The 27460-nt window shown below is 35.8% G+C and overlaps 1 protein-coding gene across 1 annotated transcript in view; it reads left to right on the top strand.

Moving 5' to 3' along the window:
- Nucleotides 1-27460, top strand: part of RNF24 (ring finger protein 24) — a 70456-nt gene that overhangs the window by 22626 nt on the left and 20370 nt on the right. Inside the window, exon 2 of the mRNA XM_074317736.1 lies at nucleotides 14498-14647. Coding sequence (XP_074173837.1) covers nucleotides 14505-14647 — 143 coding nt within the window. The 5' untranslated portion in view covers nucleotides 14498-14504. The remainder of the gene's footprint in view (nucleotides 1-14497; nucleotides 14648-27460) is intronic.

Genomic DNA, 27460 nt, shown 5'->3' with positions numbered 1-27460 from the left:
ATTGTGTATATTTATTATATTAACAAGTATTTTTTGTTCTTTTAGTGGTATTCTTTTTTGTTTTACTATCACCTGCAAATAATTATAATTTAAATCCTTTTTTACAACCAGGTTTGGTTTATTTGAAGGAACAGAAAAGGTATAACAAGTTCTCAAATAACATACCTATCAAAACATTTTCATGGGGCGGCCAGTTAGCTCAGTTGGTTAGAATGCGGTTCTCTTAACAACAAGGTTGTCGGTTAGATCCCCTCATGGGCCACTGTGAGCTGCGCCTTCCACAACTAGATCGAAACAACTACTTGACCTGGAGCTGATGGGACCTAGAAAAACACACTTAAAATAAATAAAAGTTAAATATATATAAATATATATGTATATATATGTATATATAAAATTCTCTGGACATTTAAAAACAATTTTTTTTTCCAAAAAATTTCATACTGAAATTTTTTTCTTTTTATGATTCAGGTTTATAGTAATCCCAGTAAATCAGTAGATTAACATTACACCAACAATAAATACTGTTTCCTCCAGCAACTGGAAGCACTGACCAAATTTTTAAGAATGACATTTGTTTACTGCTCTGCAGGTGTCTATTATGCCCACCTGTACAAGAATCAGGAGATGATGAGCCATTCATGTAAAATAAGATCTGGCTCTAAAGAAAGGCTCACTGGCCTATTCATCAAACTTGAGAGATGTTGACAATTAAACACCTGCAGGTAATTAGAGTATGTTTTTGAGTGACAGGCATTGCTTTCCTATTGTGTTTTTATTTCCTTTGTTGTGAGAAAAAAACATGGATTTGGGGGAGGGGGAGTCAGTTTTTTTCCTAAAATTAAGTGGATACTGTATTACAACTGGGTTTAATTTCATGTTGATGATGAGAACTGCTTGTTATTTCTTCTTTTCACTGCCTTTGTGTAATTATGATGTCACATTCATCCTGAGAGTATTTTCCTCCCTTACAACTTGTCTTTCATTTCATCCTTCTATCTCAGCATTACTCTGTGCTCTTTTTCCTACAACCCATATTCTTAAGAGTTCCATCCTTAGTTACTCACAAGACTGTAAATTAAATACAAATCAATAATTAAATGCTAATAAGCAGATTATTTGTGAAATTATAATGCATGTATGGTTGTGTCTGGGATAGGGGTCAGAGGGGAATATGAGACATCAAATTTGAATCCTTGATCTGATGGAATGACTTAAACTGAAAATAGAGACTTTATCATTATACAGAAACAGAGAAACGGTCTTTATGGATCCAACACAGAATAATTACTGGGAATTTGGCAGAGTAACTACAGACCCACCAAAATAACAAACATCTGAAATAAAAAATGTTTAAGAAGACAAACTTCAATTATGATAAACAAAGATAGCACCTCAGACTTGATGTTAGAACTTAAGTAACACCAACAAAGAGAAAAGCTGTACACAACCCAGAAAAGGCAGTGGGAATAGAAGAAATGGGGGAAAAAACCCAAACTGTCAATAATAGGGCCGATAAGGATAAAAGACACAAAGACTATTAAAAGGAACTGATAGAATTTAAAAAAAAAACCTAAAGCACTGTGATAAAAAGTATAAAGAAATTTACAGCATCCCTTAAGGAAAAAATGGCATCAAATTAATGGGGTGGTTAGTAAAATTGAGGCTAAATGGAAAGATCCAGATTAAAAGTACAGATAAAATAGACAAATAGGTTATAACAGATCCTGTAGACCTAGTTTTTTTGCCCATGCAACTCCCCTCTACACAAGAGGAGGTGCAAATAGGAGACCTCAGAAAAGGAAAAATTGAAGTTATTATAGAGAAAAATAGACCTTTGCCTACAGATTGAGAGTTTGTGGAGTACTTATTTTCCAGATTTCACACTTAAAGACAGTATACCTACATACCTACTTATCAGTTTCATAAAACTAAAAAGAAGAAAAAACTGTCCTTTGGAGAATAAAAGATAAGAACAGCCTTAGACTTTGCACTCAGATAATAGAGAGAAGATGCATTTAGGGAAATATTTAAAGCATACCAGCCAAATTATCTTGCCTAGCTGTCTACCTTTTGAAGATAAACGATTTTGAACTCTGACATCTTAGAAGAATTTCCAATAGCCAAATACCAGGGAAGATTATAAAAGACTGGAAATGCAGACGAAACTTCTGAAATACAAGTGGTAGAGGCTGGAGCACTTGGAAGAAAGTGAAGTAGTGGAATCATCCAGGAGTGGCGTCTTAGGTATTCAGGCACAGAACTTTTCCGTGCAGAATTTACACCCAAGGAACTGCATTCCCGGGTCGCAGCTTCTACATGTACAGAAATGCAACTTTACCTTTACTCGGATAACCAGAGTCTAGGAAATCTTGCTAACCAAAGCTCATAAGACTGCCAACGTATAGATTTGTCAAAAGAAATAGAATTTTCAGGTGAATTTGAACTTTAAGCATGGGTTAAATTTTTGCACTCTTTCCCTTAGGCAAGTCACGTAGGAAAAACAGAATTAAAATCAGTGTATAACTTTGGTGAATTTAGAGTTAACTAAAGGAATATAAATGATTTTTAAGAAGTATTCCTATGCGAAACTTGAAGTATTATTCCCTGGTATAAGGATGTTTTCTAAGGGACCTAAGTTTGACATTCATTGGTGTGCTCTGGATATGGCTTGAAATGTATGCTTAATTCTTTACATATAATCTATACAGACAGATGTACTAACACCTTCTCCCTTTAAATCCTTTAATACCATTGTCTCTACCAGTTTTTATGTGCAGATGTAGACAAATACTAATCAAATACATCACTGATTTTTTACTTTAAATTCAAAAGATACAAAAATATATATTATATATGTATATTTATGATGTTTATATGTACACACACACACAGAGGGTGCCAAAAATAATGTATATGCATTTTAAGAGAGGAAAACTGTATTAAAATTGTAATACTCAATATATACCAATAACAAAAGATGAATACAAGTTACTTTTGACTTCTGCAATTAGAAGAGGTGCTCAAAGTGGTTACCATCAGCGTCCAGATACTTCTGATTACAGCGAACTACTGCTTGAGCAACACTGACCAAAGTGTCCACGTCTATACATTTTTTTGGCACCCCCGGGGTGTGTGTGTGTGTGTATATACGTGTGTGTATATATACGTATACACACACATACACATATCCATCTTCCCTAGGTTCCTTGTTCTCTCATCAAAAGCAGTTCACATTACCAATTTCTTGGACAGCCTTCCAGAGTTAGTTTATGTTTACTCTAGCAAATTTCTGTATTCTTTAGTAGTCACATTTATCAAATCCAACTAGTAATAGATTTGTTTGCAGTTTAATCAGTGACACTGCAGAGCTGTGTGCTGAGCTGCAGAGGCTTCACATCTACCCCTGACTTGCAGTACAGACATGTATAGAACCTGCTGTCTACTTCTCTCAGGCTCAGGTTATTGCAGCCGGGCCAAGTACAGGCCAGTCCAGTAAGCCACGCTGTGGTTCATCAGCTGAGCCTCAGTCACGAGTCTGGGAGAATCCCTTCTTGCAATTGGTGCCTATTCTAGCTGAATAAATCAAGGATGTATCCTGGTTTTCTCGTATTTGTAATTTGTTCCTCAGACCACCTTTGGTTATGTTAGAACACATAAAAATTGCATCTTCTAAAGCACAGAGTTTAGGCACTGTCCCATTTGGGCAGGGTCTTGTGAAACAACTTCCCAGTTTGCTGTTTTGTTGTCGGAAAGATGAGCTAGAGTTCCGCTAGTCGGAAACAAAAGTTGTATTTGATGATAGGTATTTTTTATGATCATTTTAGGTGACATATAAGTAAAAACCCATGTTATGTAAGTGAAAAACCCATGTCAAAAGTCACTATGTTCAGTGCCTATTTCGTGTATATTTTGCAGCTGGCTTTTCTGGAAGTGCTCACTGCTCAGAGCTGAGTATTCTGTGGACACTTTATTAAGATTGATTTGTATGCAGGCAGTTAGTTGTACCTGACCAAAAAATTTTTTTCCGTGGTATGCTCCAAAATAAATACAGATGCTACTCGACTTACAGTGGGGTTACATACTGATAAATCTGTTGTAAATTGAAAATATCATAATCAAAATGCGTTTAATCCATGTAACCTACCGAACCTCATAGCTTAGCCTAGCTTACCTCAGACCTGCTCAGAACACTTACATTAGCCTACAGTTGGACAGTTACCTTGAGTTTCATCTCAAGAGTCACTGCCTTCTTCTTCTCACCAGAAGCAGGAGACACCAATGGGCATTCTGTAGACATGAGATGTAAAAACACAAAATACATTGTCCAAAAAATATGCTACTGGCGGGCCAGCCCGGTGGCTCAGGCGGTTAGAGCTCCGTGCTCCTAACTCCGAAGGCTGCCGGTTCGATTCCCACATGAGCCCAGTAGGCTCTCAACCACAAGGTTGCCAGTTCAATTCCTCGAGTCCCGCAAGGGATGGTGGGCTCTGCCCCCTGCAACTAAGATTGAACACGGCACCTTGAGCTGAGCTGCCTCCCGGAGGATGGCTCAGTTGTTGGTTGGAGCGCGGGCTGTCAACCACAAGGTTGCCAGTTCAATTCCTCGACTCCCGCAAGGGATGGTGGGCTGCACCCCCTGCAACTAAAATTGAACATGGCACCTTGAGCTGAGCTGCCTCTGAGCTCCTGGATGGCTCAGATGGTTGGAGTGCGTCCTCTCAACCACAAGGTTGCCGGTTCGACTCCCACAAGGGATGGTGGGCTGTGCCCCCTGCAACTAGCAACGGCAGCTGGACCTGGAGCTGAGCTGCGCCCTCCACAACTAAGTCAGAACAACAACTTGAATCTGAACAGAACCCTCCACAACTAAGATTGAAAGGACAACAACTTGAGTTGGAGAAAAAGTCCTGTTCCCCTTCCCCAATAAAATCTTTAAAAAAAAAAAAAAATATGCTACTGGCAACATAGTAGCATATTGGTTGTTTATGCTACTGATTTGCATGGCTGACTGCAAGCTGCAGCTGGCTGCCACCGCCCAGCATCATGAGAATATCTCATACCACATATCCATCCTGGGGAAAGTGCAAAATCCAAAGCATGGTTTCTCCAAAATGTGTATCACTTTTGCACCATCATAATTTAACCATTGTAAATTGGGCACCATCTGTATACAAAAAGCAGTAGCTTTTCTCGATGCCAGGAATAACCAGCTTAGAAAATATAAAGGGGAAGAAAGATCCCATTCATAATAGGAACAAAAATATATGTAATAACTGGGAATAGACTAAATAAAAGTGTAAAGCCTGTATTAATAAAGCTATACAAATCTATTGAGAGACATAAAATAAGACTAGACTAAATTAAAAGACATATCAGGTGCCTGGATAAAAGGATTCATTCTCCCTAATGTAAGCTATAAATTTAACATACATTCAGTCAACTTCCCAACAGGTTTTTTTTCATTATTTGTTTATCTAAAAAAATTGTGTAAGAATAGCCTTGGAAATACTAAAAAGGAAGAGTAATGATGAAAATGTTGCCCTATTGTGTATGAATGGTTAGTATGCTAAAGTTACATTAAAAGAAAGTACTAAGTGCTGATGCAGGACTTCATAGACAGAAAAAGGGAACACACTACAAAATCCAGAAATTGTCCCTTGCATGTGTAAAAAATATGACCCTGAAAAAGGTAGAATTTTAAGACAGTGAAGAAAGAATTTTATAAATGCTATTGGAACAAATGACTGACCATTTAGAAAACAATTTAGGTCTTTTTTTTCTCATGCCATAAAGTCAAGATGAATTAAATATTTAAATTTAAGATGCAAAACCATTTAAGTATTAAGAGAGAATATAAGTGAGTATTTCTCTATTCTGGTGTGGGGAAATCAAAGATAGAAACTGTAAAGCAGAGGCACAAACTCAGTGGCAACAGAGCTGGCAAGAAATTAAATCATTCAAGTACACTGGGTAAAAAAGAAAATCATGCCATTATCTTCTTTCAGAAAAATGACAGCATAAGCACAACAAAAAGGTTCCAAGTTAGACAGTAATAGGGATTGGTGGGAATTGTGAAAAATGAGAGCATGCTGACTTAGGCCCAGGGGTGTACTCACACTAGTCTGTAAGAACGCTCCCCCCCATACTGCCAACTGTGCAACAACATGGCATCTTGAGGCCCCAAAACCACTTAACTCCAAGCAGTTGCTGCCATGCTAGAATGAAGCCCCAGAGTTATCAGATCTTCTGACTTTTTCCCATGGAAAGTTGAAAATTGCAAGTTTTATGTTAAATCTCCCAAATTTAAACTGTTATCTCAGTTTTTAAAAACTTTGTATAGGCAAAATAAAACATTCACGAGGCCACATTCAGCCCACAGGCCTCCGAGTTTGTGAACTCTGCTGTATAGTTTTGGTTTGGGTTTCAGATTATGCTTAGCTCTTTAAATGAGTTGAGATGCTTCCCATCTTTTTTTTCCCTCTATACTCTGGATATACAATTCCTCTGATTCCTCTGGATAGCAGAGGAATTATCTATAGATGTTTAGATTGAGTTCCACCTCCATTACCATCAAGTGTCTGGGGCCTTTTCATGAAGACAGAGTTTCATATTTTCAGGATTTCTCCTTGAGCAAGTTTTGGTTATTTATATTCCTATAAAATCATACATTTAATCTAGGTTTAAGTGAATTCTCTCTTATAGATTCTTATTTTAATCTCAGCATATCAATAGTTCTTAATCTCTTTTTCATTTCTTAATATATTGTTGGTTGGTTGATTTCAATTCTCCTCTGTATTTTTTCGTTTTAATTTATTTTTATTTGACCTTTGTTAATTCCTTCTTCTGGTTTATTTTGTTTTATTTGTTCTTTTCTAGCTTCTGTGGTGCATTCTTTTGTTTATTTATTTTTATAATTCTTTTTAGATTGATAATACAGATATTGAACATTATGAATTTTTCTCTCAGTGCTGGACTTTTCCCCCTCCAGTGTGATTAATTTCTAAATGGTCTGTGATTTCCTTTGACTACCTCTTGGACCCAAGTCATTTCAAAGATTATTTTTTTAACTTCCAGGTAGTTAGTTTGGGGTGGGGTAGGAAGTTGTTTATCAGTGTGGAAGAGAAAGACTTAAATCTACAGAACAGCCTTACCCTTGTTTATTTTGCTTTTCTTGGTAACCTCCCATAACTGACTCTCCTCACCTCCAACATCTTTTGCCTTCAGCTGAAGATGGTATTTTAGGTTGTGGCTTGAGCCATTTTGGCATGTTACTCAGTTTTTCTGGATCTCTCCCGTATATAAAGGAGGTATACATGTTACTAAACTTTTATTTATTTTTCTCATAGTAATCTGTCTTTTATTATAAGAACCCAGAAGAGTAGAGGGAAAATTCTTTTTCCTCCCCTCCAGAGCAATAAGCCATCCCATGTGGCCTAGGTGTGCAGTAGGCTATACCATGTAGGTTTGTGTAAGTGCACTCTATGATGTTTGCACAAGGATGAAATCACCTAAGGACACATGAGGCATTTCTCAGACTGTATCCTCGATGGATGTTAAGCGGCAACTATTATGTGATAAGAAACATATTATAATCCCTAGGGTAACCACTAAGAAAATAACTAAAGTACAGTTAAAGAAGCAACAAGACTCTCCTGGGCATTTATCTCAGGCATGAAAACATGTTCACACAAAAACCTATACCCAAATTTCATAGCAGCTTTTTTTGTAATAGCCTAAAGCTGGAAACAAGCCAGATATCTGTCAGCAGATTGCTGGTTACACTACCATGGAATACTACCCAGCAATAAAAAGGAACAAACTGCTGATACAAGCAAGAACCTGGATGACTCTCCAGGGAATTATGCTGAGTGAGAAAAGCTAACTCCAAAAAGTTACATACTTTATGATTCCACTTAGGTATCTTTTTTTTTTTTTTTTTTTTTAAATTGACAACATTTTATACATGGAGAGCAGATTGGTCATTGCTGGAGGTTAGGTACTAAGGGCAAAGGGACAGAAGTATGCATGGTTATAAAAGGGTAACACTAGGGATCTTTATGGTATTGAAGGGTTCACTGTCTTGTCTGTTGTGGTAGATACACCCACATACACACATACAGAAACAAGCGGGAAAATCTGAGTAAGGTTGGTATATCAGTGTCTGTCCCCTGTTTGTGATGTTATAGGTATAAATAGAACCAATATATTGTTATAATTTTATGTGGTAAAATGTTACCATTGTGGGAGACTTCACAAAGTAAACAAAGAATCTCCTTATTATTTCTTTTTTTTTTCCCTTTAACTTTTGTTTATTTTAAGTGTGTTTTTCCAGGACCTATCAGCTCTAAGTCAAGTAGTTTTCAATCAAGTTGTAGAGGAGGGCACAGCTCACAGGGGCCCATGTGGGAATTGAACCAGCAACCTTGTTGTTAAGAGCACCGCGCTCTAACCAACTGAGCTAACTAGACGCCCCTTCCTATTTGTATTTCTTACAAATGCCTATGAATCTACAGTTATCTCAGTAAAATATGTTAAGACAAAATGTTTTAAAATCCAAAGAGGAATTAAAATGGTACACCAGAAAATGTCCAGTTAATACCAAAAAAGTCAGAAAAAGGACATGAGACATAGGAAAAGAAATAGCAAAATGGCATATAAATCCAAGCATAGCAATAATTATATTGAATAAATTACTCCAATTGAAAGGCAGCCATTGGCTGACTGGGTTAACAAAAAACAGAGTCCGACTATATACATCTACAAGAGATACACTTTAGTTTCAAAGACACAAAATGATGGAAAAAGATACAGCTTGCAAAGAATATGCATAGAAGAGCTAGTAGAGTGGCTATGCCAATATCAGACAAAATAGACTCTAAAACAAAACAAAAATTACTAGAAACAAAGACATTTTATAATAAAATAATTGATTCATTAGGAAGATACAACAATTATAAACATCTACCAACCTAACAGCTGAGCCCGAAAATACATGAAGCAAAAACTGACAAAATTAAAGGGGAAAATAAATAATTCAACAATAATAGTTGAAAACTTCAATACCTCACTCTCAATAATGGGTAGAACAATTATACCAGAACTCACCAAACATACATAAAAGTTAAACAGCACTAACAACCAACTTGATGTAACTGGCACTTATTGAACACTCTACTTAATGACAGCAGAATACACATTCTTCTTAAGCACATAATGGAACATCTTCCAAAGTAGACCATTTGCTAGGCCAGGGGTTGGTAAAAATTTTCTTAAAGGGATATATAATAAATATTTTAGACTTGTTGCCTATATGATCTCTGTTACAGCTATTCAACTCTGCCATTTTAACTCAAAAGCAGCCATAGAGAACACATTAACAAGTGGGTATGACGGTGTTCCACCTAATCTTATTTACAGAAACAAGTAGGTTATACATAGTTTTCCAAACCTTATGCTGGGTCATAAAACAAGTCTCAATAAATTTAAAAGAATTGAAATCTAACATGATGGAATTGAATTAGAAATTGCCAAAAGGAAATTTGGGAAACCCAGAAATATTTGGAAGTTAAACATTACACTTTGAAGTAGCCCATAGATTAAGGAAGAAAACACGAGGAAAATTGGAAAACATTTTAAGCTGGATGAAGAGGAAAACACAGCAAACCAAAATAATGGGATGACTTCCCAAAGCAATCCGCAGATTCATTGCAATCCTTATCAAAATTCCAATCATCTTTTTGCAGAAAAGGAAAAGCCGGTCCTGAAATTCTTATGAAATTGCAAAGGGCCCCAAATAGCCAAAACAATTTTGGGAAAGAAAAACAAACAAACAAACAAACAGAAAAACAGAATTGGAAGACTTCACTCTTCCCAATTTCAAAACTTATTACAAAGCTACAGTAATCAAAACTGTGGTACTGGCATAAAAATAGACATATACACCAGTGTAGTAGATTTGAGAGTCCAGATATAAACCCGAAACATCTGTGACCAATTGATTTTTGACAAGAATGTGAAGACCATTCAATGAGGAAAGAATAATCTAAAAAACAGTGCTGGACAACTAGATATTCACATGCAAAAGAATAAAACTGGACATCTCCCTCTTATCCTATACAAAAATTAACTGAAAATGGGCCAGTGACCTAAATATAAGAGCTAGAACTCTTAGAAAAAAACATAGAAGTACATATCTAGATAACCTTGGATTTGGCAATGGAGTCTTAGATATAACACCAAAAGCATGAGCCACAGAAGAAAAAAAGATAAATTAGACTTCACAAAAATTAAAAAAATTTTATGCATCAAAGGACATTATTAAGAAAGTAAAAAAATAAACTACAAAATGGAAGAAAATGTTTGTAAATCATATGTTTAATAATGGTTTAGTATCCAGAATACATAAAGAACTTACAACTTAATAAAAAGACAGCCCAGTTTAAAAATGGGTGAAATACATAAATAGCCATTTCTCCAAAGATACACAAATGTAATAAGCACATAGGAAATGCAAATCAAAACCACAATGAAATACCACTTCACATCCATGAGGGTGGGTATTTAAAAAATAAAAAGCACAGAAATAAACAAGTATTAGTAAGGAATGAAGAAATTTGAATCGTCATACATTGCTGATAGGTATATAAATGGTATATAACCACTGTGGAAAAGTTTGGTGATTCCTCAAATAGTTCAGCATAAAATTATCATATGACTCAGCTATCCACTCCTAGGAATATACCCAAAAGAATTGAAAACAAGCAAATCCTTGTACACAAATGTTCAAGGGATGAATGGATAAACAAATTGTGGGATATACATGTTTGGAATATTATTCAGCCATAAAAAGAAATGAAGTACTGACCTACTACAACATGCATGTGAACCTCAAAAACATGCTAAGTGAAGGAACAGATACAAAAAGTCATACATTGTATGATTCCATGTATATGAAATACCCAGAATAGGTAAATCCATAGAAACAAAGTAGTTTGGTGATTGCCAGTTCTGGGGAAAGGGAAGGCATAGGAAGTTAACTGTTTCATGGTACAGGTTTTATTAAATATAGAGTGATTAAATGCTTTGGACCTAGATAGAGGTGGTCGGTACACAACATTGTGAAGGCATTAAATGCCACTGAACTGCTCACTTTAAAATGGTCATTTTAATGTTATGTGAATTTCACCTGTTTTTTTATGCATATGCAGGATGTATGTGCTTAAGAAATTGTAATAAGCCAAACTTTTGAAAGTTATATTCAAAGGTATCACTTTTGTAATAATCATTTGCTACTTGACTTCAGAAATTTGTTTAATAATTTATTTCTTTTTTAATTTTTTTATTGGGGAACAGTGTGTTTTTCTAGAACCCATCAGCTCCAAGTCAAGTCGTTTTCAGTGTAGGTGTAGAGGGCGCAGCTCATTGGCTCATGTGGGAATTGAACCAGTGACCTGGGTGTTATGAGCATTGCACTCTAACTGAGCCAACCAGCCGCCCCTTAATAAATTATTTTTATTAAATCATCGCTCAAAAACTAGATAATTGATGGTTACAAAAAATTAATGGGACATAGTTAAAGCAGAGGTTAGAGTGAAATTTACAGCTATAAGTGTCTATGTTAGGAAAGAAAGAATTCAAATGAATCACCTAAACTTCAATATTAGAAGCTAGAACAAAAGGCAAACTAAACCCAAAGCAACTGGAAGGCAGGATATAATAAAAATTATTAAATCACACCTCCTCTGTGGATCTAAATCTCATGTACTCTGTCCCTTTTGTATCTTGGTGAGAAATCCCCGATAAAAGGCTCATCCTCCTGTCTCTCTCTTTTTTTTTTTTTTTTTTAATAAACTGATTAGATGGTTTGAAATATGGGGTGGTACTAGAGATTTCAGGAACTGTGAATTGCATACGGGGAAGAAGGTTTTCATGCAGATGAAGTCAGATATGCCAAGTAAGATCCAACAGTGCACTCACTGTGTGTTCTATTTCTCCTCTCTCCCACAAGGAGCAATTACTGAATAACTTTTGTATTTGTAATACCTAAAAGGCAAAGAATGCTTATTTACTAGGATGATGAATAGTAGCTCTCTTTTTTAAAGATTGTCTCATTTTAAAAGCTTATTAATACTCATGCTGAAAAGATATTATGATGAAAATATTATAAAACTATGTATCACTAGACCAGGATTAACATTTTTGGAATACTACACCATCTACTTAGACTGTTGGGCCAACATATCAGTCGTAGCTAAGCAATTTCATTTACCAAAAGAAAGGGGGAAATTCTTAAAATGTATTTTACATTAACATATCTTCTTCCAACCCCCACCCCCCTGGTAACACCCTGCCAAGAAGGGACAACTCTCAGGAAAGTCTCAGCAGCCAGCTCCCAAGAGCACTGAAGCAGATGTCCCTTCTGATGACAATGCCACCTCCAATAAACACTCTGTGTGTCTATGTCTCTTCAGAATTCCCCAAGAATTCCTTGGTGGTGCCACCCAATGCAAAGACCCCTTGAGGGCAACACTCTCATACCACTGGCTCACTCCCAGCTGGCCTATATTGCTGGCTGCCTTTGGCCGGGGTAGGTGTCCAATTCCTGTGTGTGGAAGCCAGGTTGGCAGGACATTTGACACAAAGCTTGGCGGTGTGTGCACAGGGGCTCCCTGAGAAAGAAGCCCTGGGTTTGGTGGAATCCTCTCCAGAGACTTGATCTTCTTTAGGGCTTCTTTTATGTTATTTACTACTGTGATGTAATGTCATCCTTCTCCCCTGCCCCGCTAAAATGCACTTGTATGCGCACGTACACACACACTCACACAGAAAAGTCTTAGATGAGAAAATTGAGGTATAGATAGGTCAGGTACTGACGTCTAGCTAGTGACATCCTGGGAACAACATCCAGAGTTGCTAACTGCAAACCTGCTCCTTTCCTGCCACACCACTTTGTATCTCTTTGCCTATATCTCTATTAGCCCTCTCAGCATGAATGTTTAATCTCTTATTTCTTAAACAGAGTCGTTTTACCAAGTCCAGTTTGTCTGGTGAGGGATATTTTAAGGTATTGAAGGATATCTCTAAGGGATTAAAATGGGTTCCTAGACACAATTCCAAAATGGGGTTGGGGAGCTTTGCCCCTACGCCAACAGTTCTCAGATACTAGCAGGGTATCCAAGAATTCACCAGAATTCTGGTGCTGTCTACCCAGAGATGGCATCAGATTCCATAGGTTAATGGTTCAGTCCTACAAGACTGTCCACGGTCATACACCAGACACTAGCCTCAAGCCCATTCTCTTACCTGTGTTTCTGACCATCTGGCTGTGGATTGGAAGCTCCAATGACCCCCTCCAACTCCAAATGCCAATCACAAGTCTAGGTGTTCTAAACAACTGTCTATAACTCAGTTTCCCACAACCCCTCCTTGGTATTGATTAATTTACTAGAATGGCTCACAGAACTCAGATAAACATTTTACTTACTAGATCACAGGTTTATTATTAAAAAGATATAACTCAGGAACAGCCAGGTGGAAGAGATACATAGAGCAAGGGGTGTGGGAAGGAGCTTCCATGCCTTCTCCAGGCACATCACTCTCCCAGCATCTGCATGTGTTCACCAACCCAGAAACTCCAAAAAAGGACCAACTAGCTGTCCTAGGTTTTTATGGAGGCTTCATTACACAGTCATGATTGACTAAGTCACTGGCCAATGGCAATTGAGCTGAATCTCCAGCCCTCTCCCCTCCCCAGAGGTCAGGGAGTGGAGCTGAAAGTTCCAACCCTCCGATCTTGTAGTTGGCTCCTTTGGCAACCAGCCCCCATCCTCAGGTGGTTTCTAAAACACCTTATTAACATAACAAAAGACACTATTTTTCCCTCTCAACAATCAAGAAATTCCAAGTGTTTCAAGATCTGTAAGCCAGAAATTCTGGACAAAAAGCATATACATGTACACACACACACACACACACACAATTTGTATCTTAATTTTTCCCACATAGCTTTATATTACCCTTGGCATTAGAATTTATGGAAAATTCCAGAAATAAACAATTCATACGTTTTCAGTTTTGTGCTGTTTTGAGTAGCATGATGAACTCTCTCACCATCCAGCCCTGGAAATGAATCATCCCTTTGTCCAGTATATGCATGCTGTACGTATAGTACAAGATATTTGGAGAGCGAGGGAGAGACCACATTCACATAACTTCTGTTACAGTATATTATAATTGTTCTATTTTACTTTAGTTATTGTTAATTTCTTACTGTGCCTAATTTATAAATTAAACTTTATCAAAGGTATGTGTTTATAGGAGGAAAAAACATGTGTATAGGGGTCTATACTCTTCAGTGGCTTCAGGAATCCACTGGGAGTTTTGGAATGAATCCTCTGGGGATACGGAGGAACTACTGTACATGTATAAAGATAATGCTATCTTGGTTTTTAGTCTTTATAACCTAATTTTTTTCCATTCTCTTTTCCCCCCACAGTTCATCCATGAGCTCAGATTTCCCACATTACAACTTCAGGATGCCTAATATTGGATTCCAGAATCTGCCTCTCAACATATATATTGTGGTTTTTGGCACTGCTATATTTGTCTTCATCCTTAGTTTACTCTTCTGTTGCTACTTGATTAGGTAATCAATTTTCATTCTATGTTACTTTAGAATATGTTAATCAATAATAACTTTCTGCCTATAGGTTAATTTTATGAGTATTGCAGGGGAGGAAGAAAATTTCTCTTTCCTTCTAGGTTCTTTTTCTGCTGGTCTAATAAAATTGACATGAGACAGATTATAAACCAAAGATAAATAACCAAATTTAATTATATATGTACACATGGGAACCCTACATGCATGAGAAGCTGAGACAGAAAGTTAAAAATGAGGTATATATGGCATTTTGAGCTAAGGATGAGGTAAAGTGCCTTGGGGCTTCAGAGGGAAGGAAGGTCATTTGGAGGACGATAAGAAGAGCAGATGTTCAATTATTACATGTTTGCCCTGCCGTGTAGGTCATAAAAAGTTATTTATGGTAATAACTTATTATTGGGAAAACCCCCAATTTAGATTCTTTAAAGGAGAGATAAAAGTTTCTCTTGAGCCTGCAGGTCTCCATTGCCTGCAGCTCAAAATAATCCACATGCCAAAGTACCACATCTTGGGGAGGCCTATGAACCCCTTCATAATGATAATTAGCAAATTTGTAAAAATTAAAGTGGTTTAACACTTTAACCTTCTATGAGTTACTAATTAGTAAAACACCTTTATACAGTCTTCAGTCCTATCTGCTGATGAGGTATTTTACTCTAGGAGAAAATTGTTCTCATTTATTTTTCCAACATATTAGCATTTATTTTTCCAACATATTCCTTATGTCATTGTCTGTCCCCAAGATTTAATCTGCTTCACAGAGATTTCAAGATTGCTTTTCAGGAAGGTGTTGCATCACTGTTAGCCAAAGTCATTAGGGATCAGAAAGCAACATGCCAAACAAGATCCGAACCTTTAAACAGGTTCTTGTGGTCTCTCAAGATTTTAAGCTCTCATTTGTTATAACTGGTCAGGTGTTCAGGTGATTGACTATCCACACACAGCACTAAGTATTCCACAAGCTCTGCCGCACGGTGTGTACTGACAAGCGATGAAAGGTAACACCTCACTTGAAGGAGTAATGGATTTGGCCAGTAAAGATTCACAGTTGATGACATCATTGTTTAAGCAAGCGTTTTTTTTTCTCTTTTTAAGTGTTTAAATAGGACCTAATTTTCAAAGCCAGAACTCAGACTGTAAAAATTTTTATACTGTATTGTTCAAAGAGCTTTATGGAATAAAATAATAGAAAATTAAATTTTATTATACAGCTATACATCTAACAGTTTTTAGTGTTTGTGCAGTTTTTTATTATGGTAAGATAAATACCATCATCGGATACCTTTCAGCAGTAATTCACTGTTACCCCCAGTGTTTTGGGGCACTGACTGATGGTCAAATTCTAATGAATTTAGTATATAGTTTCTGATTTTCTGACAAGTGAATTTACATTCTTCATAGAAAGTGAGTCTTTTCTGAAGTTCTTCCAAAATGTCATTGCTCTGTGTGTCTCATAGATATGCTGGCTGCTTACAATTTTTAGGTCTTGCTCAGAGAAATAAAATACTTAGTTAACATATCATTCAAGAAATACTGTTTAAAAATCTGTTTATTTCCAGAAATGCCCTTTTTCTAACATTTCTTTAATAATAGTTTGATAAATGTTATGTAAATATTCAGCTTTTTTTTTAAATTAAGCCATAGCACGAACAAGACTTCATAGCATGAAAATATTTTCCTTCTTTTCAGACCTACTAAATATTTTTGGTAATTCCTCTACAAATACTGGTTTAACTCAGAAATTTTTTAATTTAATGTTTGAAACCAAATTGTTTTTAAAAGAAGACAAAAATAATACAAAAATAACGAAATACTTTATTTAAAAGGTTCATTAAGAAATGGTTATCATATATAAAATATTCTAAAATATATAGCTCATAATACAGTTTTTATTACTCTGTCAAAGAATTAAGGCTTTAATTTTTTTGTTTTAAAAAAAATACTAGTATACCAATTGTGATTCTGGGTAAGTTTTTGAGAAGTTATGAAACATCCTTTTGCCTTATTGTATTTCTTCTAATAATCAAGCAAATAAGTAAAGAGATAAAGAAAAACTGATAGCAGTTGTTTTCGTGCATTATCATTGTACAGTGCTTCATTTTATCCTTTTTGTATCCTTTTTTATTCAGCTAGCAAAGCAAGTAAGTGGGGATCTGCTACACTAAAATAAAATTATCTGTTAAAACTAGAGAAGCCAGTCATGTTCAGACATTTCTAAACTGTTCGCAAGTCACTGGTACCATTTGAAAATTTAATTGTGATATAAGGAGTGTTCCCTTTCTGCTGATCCTAGGTTGTTACTTAACCCTTCAAATGTTAAGTTTGGGTTTAACGAGGCATTTATAGCTGATCAGAAGGTTCATGGATTCAGCTTCTCTAAAATTACCCAGGCCCATTTTTTTTAACATAACTTAAGTCCTCCAGCACCTTCCCAGGGGGGCTCTTCTGTTCTCATGCAGTGCATCCCTCCAGTCACAGCCAGACTCATCACAACCATAGGAGGAACGCAGCTGAGGTCTAACAAGACAGCCACTACCACCCACAATCTTACACAATACTGCAGTATAGAACCTGTTGCCTATGATAGAGCTATGACTCGATCACTACTGGAGGACAAAAGAAGGGCATCTCACTTACTAGGAGTGATCCTCTTTTATAATGAATCATAGAATATTCTAATTTATGTTTGTTATTCATCTCTCTCCACAGATAGATATTTGTTCTGTTCACTGTATCCCAAACACCCAAAACAGAACAACAATTCCTGACATAGTATTGGCACCCAGTAAATGTTGGGTAAATGAAATTATGGTGTCCCTAGTAGGAAGTTATTAGATATGCATAAAACGGAAAAATCAGGAAGTAGCAACACAAGAAAGGTATTTAGAGATGTGGAAGTAAATATCAAAATAGTGAGCTGTGGGGAGCTGGGTGGAAAAGGTAGGGGTATTGAGAAATACAAAATGGTAGTTACAAAGTAGTCACGGGAATGTAAAGTACAACATAGAGAATATAGTCAATAATGTTACAACAACTATGTATATAGTGCCGGCAGTATACTAGACTAATCAGGGGATCACTGCATAAATTATATAACTGTCTAAGCACTATGCTGTACATCTGAAACTAATGTAAAATAATATTGAATGTCAACTGCAACTGAAAAAATAAATAATTTTTTTTTCTAAATAGTGAACTAAAGGGGAAAAAATGGTTATCTCTGGGGAAGAGGACAGAGGACTACTGATTTTTTTCGTCGTTGTTACTAGCCCTGTAGAACTATATATGATTTTGAAATACGTGCATATATATAATTTTGATAAAAACTAAAAATAGAGGACAAATATTGAGTTACCTAATAGACATTATAAGGTCTTGAACCAAGATAATGATTGTAAAGCTAGAGAGTGTGTTATGGATGGTTGTGAGAAATATTTGGGAGGTGAAAATGAACAGAATTGGGTGACTGGACATTAAGGACAAGAAAAAGATGAGCTTAAACTCTTTCCTGAACTTCTGACTTAGGCGTCTGGGTGTACAGCAGTCCCTTCACAGAGCTAGAAAATGGATGGGCAAGTTGGGGTGGAAAGATGATAGATTCTGTTTCAGACATGGGGGAACTGAGTTTCCTGTGTAATAGTCAAGATGTTTAGTATACAGTTGGATATATATATATGTCTAAAGCTTATGAGAAGTCTGATCTGAAAATAGAAGGTCATGTAACATAGGTGGAAGCTGAAGCCAGTAATGTCCCCTAGAGAGAATGTGTATAGTGAAATAAAATGGATCCAGGACACAATCCTAGGGAAACATTAATATTTAAGAGGAGCCCATATAAGAGACTAGGAAGAGATAGCAGGAAATAGGAGGAAATCTTAAGAGAAGTGCCCCACAAGTAGGGTTTCAATGGATTAAATCAGTTGTGTCAGCTGCTCCCAGGGAGGTCCATTAAGAGAAGAACTGGAAAGTTCCGATACAGTTGACTCTTGAATAACATAGGTTTGAAACGCGTGGGTGCAGATTTGTTGTTCAATAAATACTGTAAATGTATTTTCTCTTCCTTTGTGATTTTCTTAATAACATTTTCCTTTCTCTAGCTTACTTTATTTTAAGAATACACTATATAATACATATAGTGTACAAGATATGTGTTAACCGTTTGTTACCGGTTTCTGGTCAATAGTAGGCTATTAGTCAAGTTTTGGGGGAGTCAGAAGTTATACATGGATTTCCAGTTGCACAGGGGTCAACACCCCTAACCCCCGCATTGTTCAAGGGTCAACTGTACATTTGACAATTAGGTTTGCATCCATAATCTTGGAAAAGTTTCAGTAGCATGGGTTACAGGAGTGATGAAAGGTGGGCTATCATGGAGCAAAGCCTGAACATCAGGTGAAAATGAATACAAGGAATATAACCTCCTCTTTGAAGAAGCATGGCTGAAAAAAGTTTGGGTTGGGGGCAGTTTGCTGTAGAACCAAAGAAGTATTTTGGTGTTTGATTTTTTTTTAAGATAGAGACTTATAATATAAATGTTACATTTATAAATATAATATTAAGGTAAATGAGCTAGTTGTGGAGGATTTGTGAGAAAGAATGAATCATGGTGAGAAGAGACACACCTAAAAGTCCTCAGCAGGAGAATACCTTCTTAAGACAGAGAGGAGGGTAACTGTGGATAACAGTACATACGAGTATGTAAGTACATGTGGGGCTGGGGGTGAGAGCACTGCATATGTGACAGTCTGTTTCTATGCAAAGTAGTAGAAGATGATGGAGAAGGTGGTAGGATAAAGTTTGAAGAGAGTGGCAAAGATTTGAAATGCCACTGCATGGAAGTTTAGAATACTGAGCATGAATAAGTACAATTAGAGAGCAATGTGGAGGGGCTGCCTGAGAATGGAGACCACAGATTTGTAGTGGCCATAGTTACATGGTTTTATCATTTTCTCCAGCACTGTTCAGCATTGTTAATCATGCCCTCTTAGATACCTTTTTAGGAATGAATATTTATTAAACACTATGTGTCAGACCCTGTGTTGTGCACTGCAGTAAAACTAGGTAATTTTATTATCTTTATTTTGCAGAAGGTAAATAATTTTCCTACAACCACACACAAAAGTTTGTTAGAGCTGGGAACCAAACCCAGCCACATCTCACCCCAAAGCATGTGTACTTAATCACCTAAATAATAATAATAAATTGTATTTATCAGGCTTCATTCCAAAATAACCATTTCAGAATTTCATAATCATTCTCAAAAGACAGATTTACATATTGAGGCTATTCTAAAACTTTTTGAGCATGAAATTTTTTAATGAAGACTACTTATTTTACTGTTTTACTTTCTTTTGCGCTTAATACGTTTTGAAGCAAATGTATAATAAAATTATTGAAACTAAGAGTTGATTCTTTAGATATAGTAATAAAATTGATGAATCTCTAGAAAGACTGATCAGGAAAGAGGAGAGAAAACAAATTACTAATATCAAAAATGAAGAAAGGACATTAACTGCAAATCCCACACACATTAAAAGACCAACTTTATGCCACTAAATTTGAACAACTTTATGCCACTAAATTTGAAATTTTAGTTGAATTAGACATTTTCCTAGAAAAAAGTAGTTTTTCAAAACTGACACAAGAAATGGCATTCATGAAAAATCTACAACTGACATCATACTCAACAGTAAAAGACTAAAAGTTTTCCCCATAAGATCAGGAACAAGACAAAGATGCCAGTTTTCACCACTGCTATTCAACGTTGTACTAGAAACTCTAGGCAGAGCATTTAGGCAAGAAAAAGGAATAGAAGGTATCCATAATGGAAATAAAGAAGTAAAACTAGCTCTATATAGACAATCCGATAGAATCCACACACAAAAATTCCACTAGAACTGATAAACAAATGAAGCAAACTGTCAGGGTACAAAATCAACACACAAAAATCAGTTGTGTTACCAATGTCAACTGTGCCCCCTTCTGCACCTGCACCCATCTTCTCTTTCCTCCCCTTGTAGCTAAGCTAGAGCTCCTCTTTGTCCCATAAGCTGCCTTCCAGTAGACATATTTTCTTTGTTCTCCTTCACTGAAAACCTTCTCATTAGGCTTTGTTATGCAGATATTTGCCATTTTTTCACCTCCAAGTTTCTCTTCAACCATCTTATATCAGGCCTCCAAAAATGTTCTTGTCGTGTTGCCAAACCCAAGAGTTAGTTTTCTGCCTTCTGCCTCAGCCACATGACAATTCTTGGCTTCAAACACTGTCTCTTTTTGAATTTCAGGATACCACGTTGTTGTTCCTTCTCTCCCTCCATTGCCTTTTCCCGTTTTATTGTCTCTTTGCTACCTGACTTCAAGATGGCAGCTTCCCAGGGCTTCGTCCTAAGGCCTCTGTTTTCTCTACCCATTTCCATGTACCACTTGTACATAAATACATAAAGATGATTTCAGAGAGTAAATGGTTGAAAATTTTTTTACCTTAATAGATAAATATTTTTTTTCAGTGGTATTGGAAAAGACTATAACCTACAAATGAAATTCACTTTAAGACTATAAAGTGAAGGGAGATGAGTTTAAGTAGAAAATCCTGACAAACTTCATAAAACACCTTTTACACATCTCTCTTCTTTCCCTAAATTTCTTCAGGTCACAGCTACCTTTGCTCTCTCCCAAATCCTCCATCAACTGCTGGGTTTCCCTTTCCCTTCAGCCTCTTGCCTAGACATACTCTGCAGCTTCCTGTCTCCATTCTTCCCCCTCCTCACTCATCTCCAGTGGAAACACATCTTGCTGATGAGCTTCTGTACACCTTGCATGGAAACTGCCTGTATTATTGAGAAATTAGGGTTCACCTACTTGTAGGGTTCCCTACAAGTCTTCCAAATAGGGAATATTTACATTGCAAGGAAGCCCTAGAAAAATTTGCTTGATATAGAAGAAATACTCTGGGGAATAAAGAGATGTGACAAGAAAACAATATAAAAATGTATTTCAATGTTTTTTTAAAAATCAGTTGTGTTTCTATACATCAGCAAGGAACAATCTGAAAAGGAAATGAAACAATTGCATTTACAATAGCATCCAAGAGAATAAAATTCCTAGGAATAAATTTAGCCAAGGCGGTAAAAGAAATTGTACACTAAAAACTACAAAACATTGCTGAAAGAAATTAAACAAGACCTAAATAAATAGAAAGACATCCTTTGTTCATGGATTGGAAGATTTACTATTAAAATGACAGTACTCCTCAAAGCAATCTACAGATTTGATGCTATCCCTATCAAAATTCCAATAGCTTTTTATGCAGAAATGGAAAAACTGATTCTTAAATCATTTGGAACTGCAAGGAGCTCCGAATAGCGAACACATATTGAAAAAGAAAAACAAAACAGGAAGACTCACTTCCCAATTTCAGAATTTACTACAGTAATCAAAACATTGTACTACTTACATAAGAATAGACATATAAACCAATGAAATAGGATTGAGAGTCCAGAAATAAACCCAAACATCTATGGCCAATTGATTGTCAACAAAGGTGCCAAGACCATTCAATGGTGAAATAATAGTCTCTTCAGCGAACGGCAGGACGACTGAATAATACATGCAAAAGAATGAAGTTTAATCCCTGCCTCATATCCTATATAAAAATTAACTTAAAAATAGATCAGTGACCTAAATATAAGAGATAAACCCATAAAATTCTTGGGAAAAAATTGGTAAATCTCCATGACCTTGGATTGGCAATGGATTCTTAGATTTAACACCAAAAGCCCACGCAACAAAAGAAAATATCTATTGGACTTATAAAAATTAACATTTGTACATCAAAGAACATTATCAAGAAAGTAAAAAGATAACCTACAGAATAGGAGAGAAACGTTTGCAAATAATATATCTGATAAGGGTTTAATATCCAGAATATATTTTTAAAATTCTTACAACTCAAGAACAAAAAGACAACTGAATTAAAAATAGGTGAAGGACTTAAATAGCCATTTCGCCAAAGAAGATATACAACAAATAGCCAATTAGCACATGAAAAGATACTCAAAAAAAGACATTCAATATTATTGGTCATTAAGGAAATGCAAATTAAAACCACAATGAGATACCACTTCACACCTACTAAGATGCTGCTGTAATCAAAAATATGGAAAATTACAAGTGTTGGCAAGGATGTGGGGAAATAGGAGCCCACATATGTTGTTGCAGTGGGAATGTAAAATGGTGTAGCTGCTGTGGAAGAGTTCAGCGGTTCCTCAAAAAGTCAAACACAGAATTACCATACGACCCAGAAATCGCACTCCTGGGTATATTCCCAAGGCAAATAAAGAGATACGTCTATACAGAAACTTATACAGGAATGTTTATAACAGCATTATTTCATAATAGCCAAAAAGTGAATACAACCCAAATGTCCATCAACAGATGAATGGATAAAGTATGGCATATATTCAGCCATAAAAAGGGAGTGAGTTACTGATAGATGCTACAGTTAGGATGAGCCTCGAAAATATTATGCTAAATGAAAAGCCAGACACAAAGGGTCACAGATTGTATGATTTCTTTTATCTAATATATCCCATAATAGGCAAATCCATAGAGACAGAAAGCAGATTAGAGGTTGCCAGGGGTTGGGGAGAGGGGGAAAAGGGAAGTGACTACTTAATGAGACTAGGGGTGTTTTGGGGTATGATGAAAAGTTTTGAAACTAGGGAGAGTTGGTTGCACAACATTGTGACCACTAAATGCCACTGAATTTATACACTTTAAGATGGTTAATTGTATGTTATGTGAATACAAATAAAGGAATATTAAATTTTTTTATTAAAAGAATAATAAAACTGACTCAAGAAGAAATAGAAAATATTAATAATTAAGAAACTGAATGTGTTTTCAAAGCATTCCCACAATGAAACTGGAATCCAGGTAACTTTACAGTGAATTCCTTTAAACATTTAAGAAAAAAATGCCACTCTTAAATGACTCTTCCAGAAAATAGAAGAAATACTTCTTAATTCATATAGTGAGGCCAGCATAATTTTGATTCCAAAGCATCACAAGGACGTTACAAGAAAGGAAATTACAGTCTAATCTCTCTCATGAACAAAATAAGTAAATCAAATTCAAGGATGTGCAAAAACGGTAGTACATTACGACCAAGTGGGGTTTATTCCAGGAATGAAGGTATCAATACAATACGCTTACCACATTAACAGTAAAAAGGAAAAACAAGTGATGGGAAAAAAGCATTTGATAAAAACCAATGCCTATTCGTGATTTTTTAAAAATCAAACTAGGATACAAGGGAACTTTGTTTGAATCAAGGTTATCTACAAAAAAAATGTAGAGAAAACAGCATACTTAATAGCGACATATTGATAGGGACATTCACTACCACCACTTTTATTTAACATCCAGTGCAGAAAAAAAGGAATGAAATGAAATAAAGAACAAAAAATTAAAATATATAAAGTTTATAAAGGCAGAGTTTAAACTCATTATTGGTAGACAAAATGATTGTGTATACTTAAAAATCCCAAAGATTCTACAGATAAAGTATTTAAAATTAATAAATGAACTTAGCAAGTCACTAGATACAGGATTAACATACAAAAATTGTTTTTTTCTATATAGTAGCAACAAATAATTAGAAAATGAAAAAAAATTAGATACATTTATAGTAGATTAAAAATTACCAAATACCTAGGAGTAAATCTTATGAAAGATGTATGAGTATTCTACCTAGAAATGTGTAGAGAAAAATTAAAGATCTAATAGAGGAATATACTATATTCATAGGCTGGAAACTCAGTCTTGCAAAGATATCAGTTCTTCCCCCAGTTAATCTATAAATTCCATACAATTTCAGTCAAATTCCCAACAGATTTTTTTTTGTGGAAATTGAAAGGCTCATAAAATTTATATGGAAATTCAGAGGACCAAGAATAGCCAAGACAATAGTTAAGAACAAAGCTTGAGGACTTATACTACCAGTCCCCAAAACTTGTTACAGAGCTCCAGTACTTAAAACAGAGTGTGACTCACCCAGCACCCAGATCTTGGTTTCTAAATATTATTCTCCAATAAAAGTAACCAAGGTTCTTTGGAAGAAGTGGTTAATTCCACAAACTGTGGCATGGAAAATACAAGATGAGCCTAGAACATCTTTCAGTGCCAGTAAGCAAGGAAATGCGTGGAGAAGGATGAGGCATGTTGAAAGGACACAGGACTCAACTTGATAGAACTCCTAAAGGCCAAACCTAAATCAATTTGAGCATCAAAATAAATAATGATTATATTGCATTCTAACCCATTGACTAAAACATCCATGAGTCCATACTGATACAAATAAATGAGGGAGAAGGGACATCTTTTCCTTACAGAAGAATTCCATCTAATAAATGTACAAGGAATTAGGAAACTGCAAAACCACCACCAGGTGAACACTGCAGTAATTGTTGCAAGCAAGATGGGTGCTAAAATCAGTGGGCAAAAGCTTGAGGATATTTGCATAGTTTCAACATCTCTTCCCCAAGATGTTGATTAGTTACATAGGGGAAAATAGTAACTACAGTGGAGAGACTCAGTAGACACTGCCATAACCAAGTGATCATGGTTAATATGTCGAAAACTTAGGAGACAAGGAAAACTAAGGGACTGTCACAGAGTGGAGGAAGCTAAGGAGATATAACTGGATGCAAGGTGAGATCTTGGATTGGATCATAGAATAGGAAAAGAACATGAGGAAGAGGGAAACAACTGGGGAAATTCAAATAAAGTCTTTTGTTAATATATCAATATTGATACCAATATATCTGTTAATTTACTTGTTTTGATCATTGTACTATTGTGTAAGATACAAACATTAGAAAATCTGAGGACGAAGTATGTGAACTCTATTTTTTGCAACTTTTTTGTAAGTCTAAAATTATTTCAAAATACACATTTTTAAAAAAGAAACTAGCATGGTATTTACACAAGGTGCATTGGTTTCTCAGGGTTGCTATAACCAGTACCACAAACTGGGTGGCTTAAAACAACAGAAATTTCACCTCACAATTCTGGAGGCTAGAAGTTCAAAATCAAGGTGTCAGCTGGGCCATGCTCCCTCTGAAGGCTCTAGGAGAAGATCCTTCCTTGCCTCTTCCTAGTCCCTGGTGGTTACCAGCAATCCTTGGTATTCTTTGGCTTGTAGCTGCATCACGTCAGTCTCTCTCTCTCTCTTCACCTGGCCTTCTTCCCTATGTCTCTGTATTTCCTCTCCTCTTCTTCTAAGGACATCAGCCATATTGGATTTAGGGCCCACCGTACTCCCAATGTGACCTAATTTTAATAATATGCAAAGACTATTTTCAAATAAGGTTTCATTCTGAGGTTCCCATTGGAAATAAATTTTTGAGGGGACACTGTTTAACCCAGTACACAAGTATAGACAAATAGACCAACGGAACAGAATAAAAACTCTGGAAACAAACTCAAATTTTGGGTCTGACTTAGATGTGCCACTGCCGTGCAGTGGGGAAAGCAGGGTCTTTTTATTAAATGAGCGAAATGAAAATCTGCATGTGGATAAAAATCTTGACGTCTTCCTCAAATCATACATAAAGACTAATTTTAGATAGGTTATATACCTAAATGTAATAGGTAAAATAACATTATTTTCACAGTGCACACAAGAGGATATCTTAATATTCTGGGGGTAGGCAAAGATTAACTGGACAGAAGAATAACTGAGGTTATTGGGATAAACTGGACTTAATTTAAAAGCTTCTATTCATCAGAAGATACCACTAAGAGAATGAAAAAACAAGCCATAGAGTAGAAGATAATTGCAGTATGTAGACTCAACAGAGGACTTGCATCTAAAATATTTAAGGAACTCCTACAAATCAAAAAAGGTAGACAACCCATTTTTTTAAATGGGCAAAAGACTCAAACAGGCATTTCATTAAAAGGAGATAGCCAAATGAGCAGTAAGTATATGAAAGAGTTCTAAACATCATTTGGGAAGTGCAAATTAAAACCAAAACAAGGTACCATTGAACACACACCAGGTTAGCTAAGAAATTTTAAACTGACCCTACCAAGCAGTGGCAAAGATGTGGAACTAGAACTCTCACGTATTTACCCATAGGAGTAGAAATTGGTACAAGCACTTTGGACTAGCAGTTGTATTCCTGGCATATACTCACCAGAAATGAGTCTGTATGTCCACTAAAAGGCATGTAGAAGAACTGGTAAAGCAATTTTATTCATAATAGCCCCAAACTGGAAGTAATCTAAATATTTGTCAGTAATAGAATAGATAAATTGTTTTATAGTCATAGAATGGAACACTATATGTCAGTTAAAAAGACAATTACTGCAATATGGACAAATTTCACAATCGGTGACTGAAAGAAGCCAACACAAAAGAGTATATACCAAATGATCTATTTATGTGAAGTCAAAAATAAGCAGAGTTCATCTATAATAATAGAAATCAGAATAGTGGGTACCTGTTAGGGGTGGATATTGATTAGGAGAAGTCGTTTACAGCGTGCTTGAAATGTTCTAAGTCTTGATCTGGGTGATAGTTACACTGGTGTATGTGCGTGTGTGTGTGTGTGTATTTAATATTTAGCTGTATTAAAGTTTTTGTACATTCTTAGATGTATATTATACTTAAATTCTTAAATTAAGAAAAATGATATTAAATATTGAAACATAAATATTGGATTATCGATACTGAGACTTCATTAAAGTATTTGTTATATTGAGATACTGTTTTAATGAGATTTCACTTGAACT

The sequence above is a fragment of the Rhinolophus sinicus genome, linkage group LG13, assembly GCF_036562045.2.
Source record: "Rhinolophus sinicus isolate RSC01 linkage group LG13, ASM3656204v1, whole genome shotgun sequence".
Lineage (NCBI taxonomy): Eukaryota > Metazoa > Chordata > Mammalia > Chiroptera > Rhinolophidae > Rhinolophus > Rhinolophus sinicus.
This window is presented reverse-complemented; position numbering and strand designations above follow the sequence as displayed.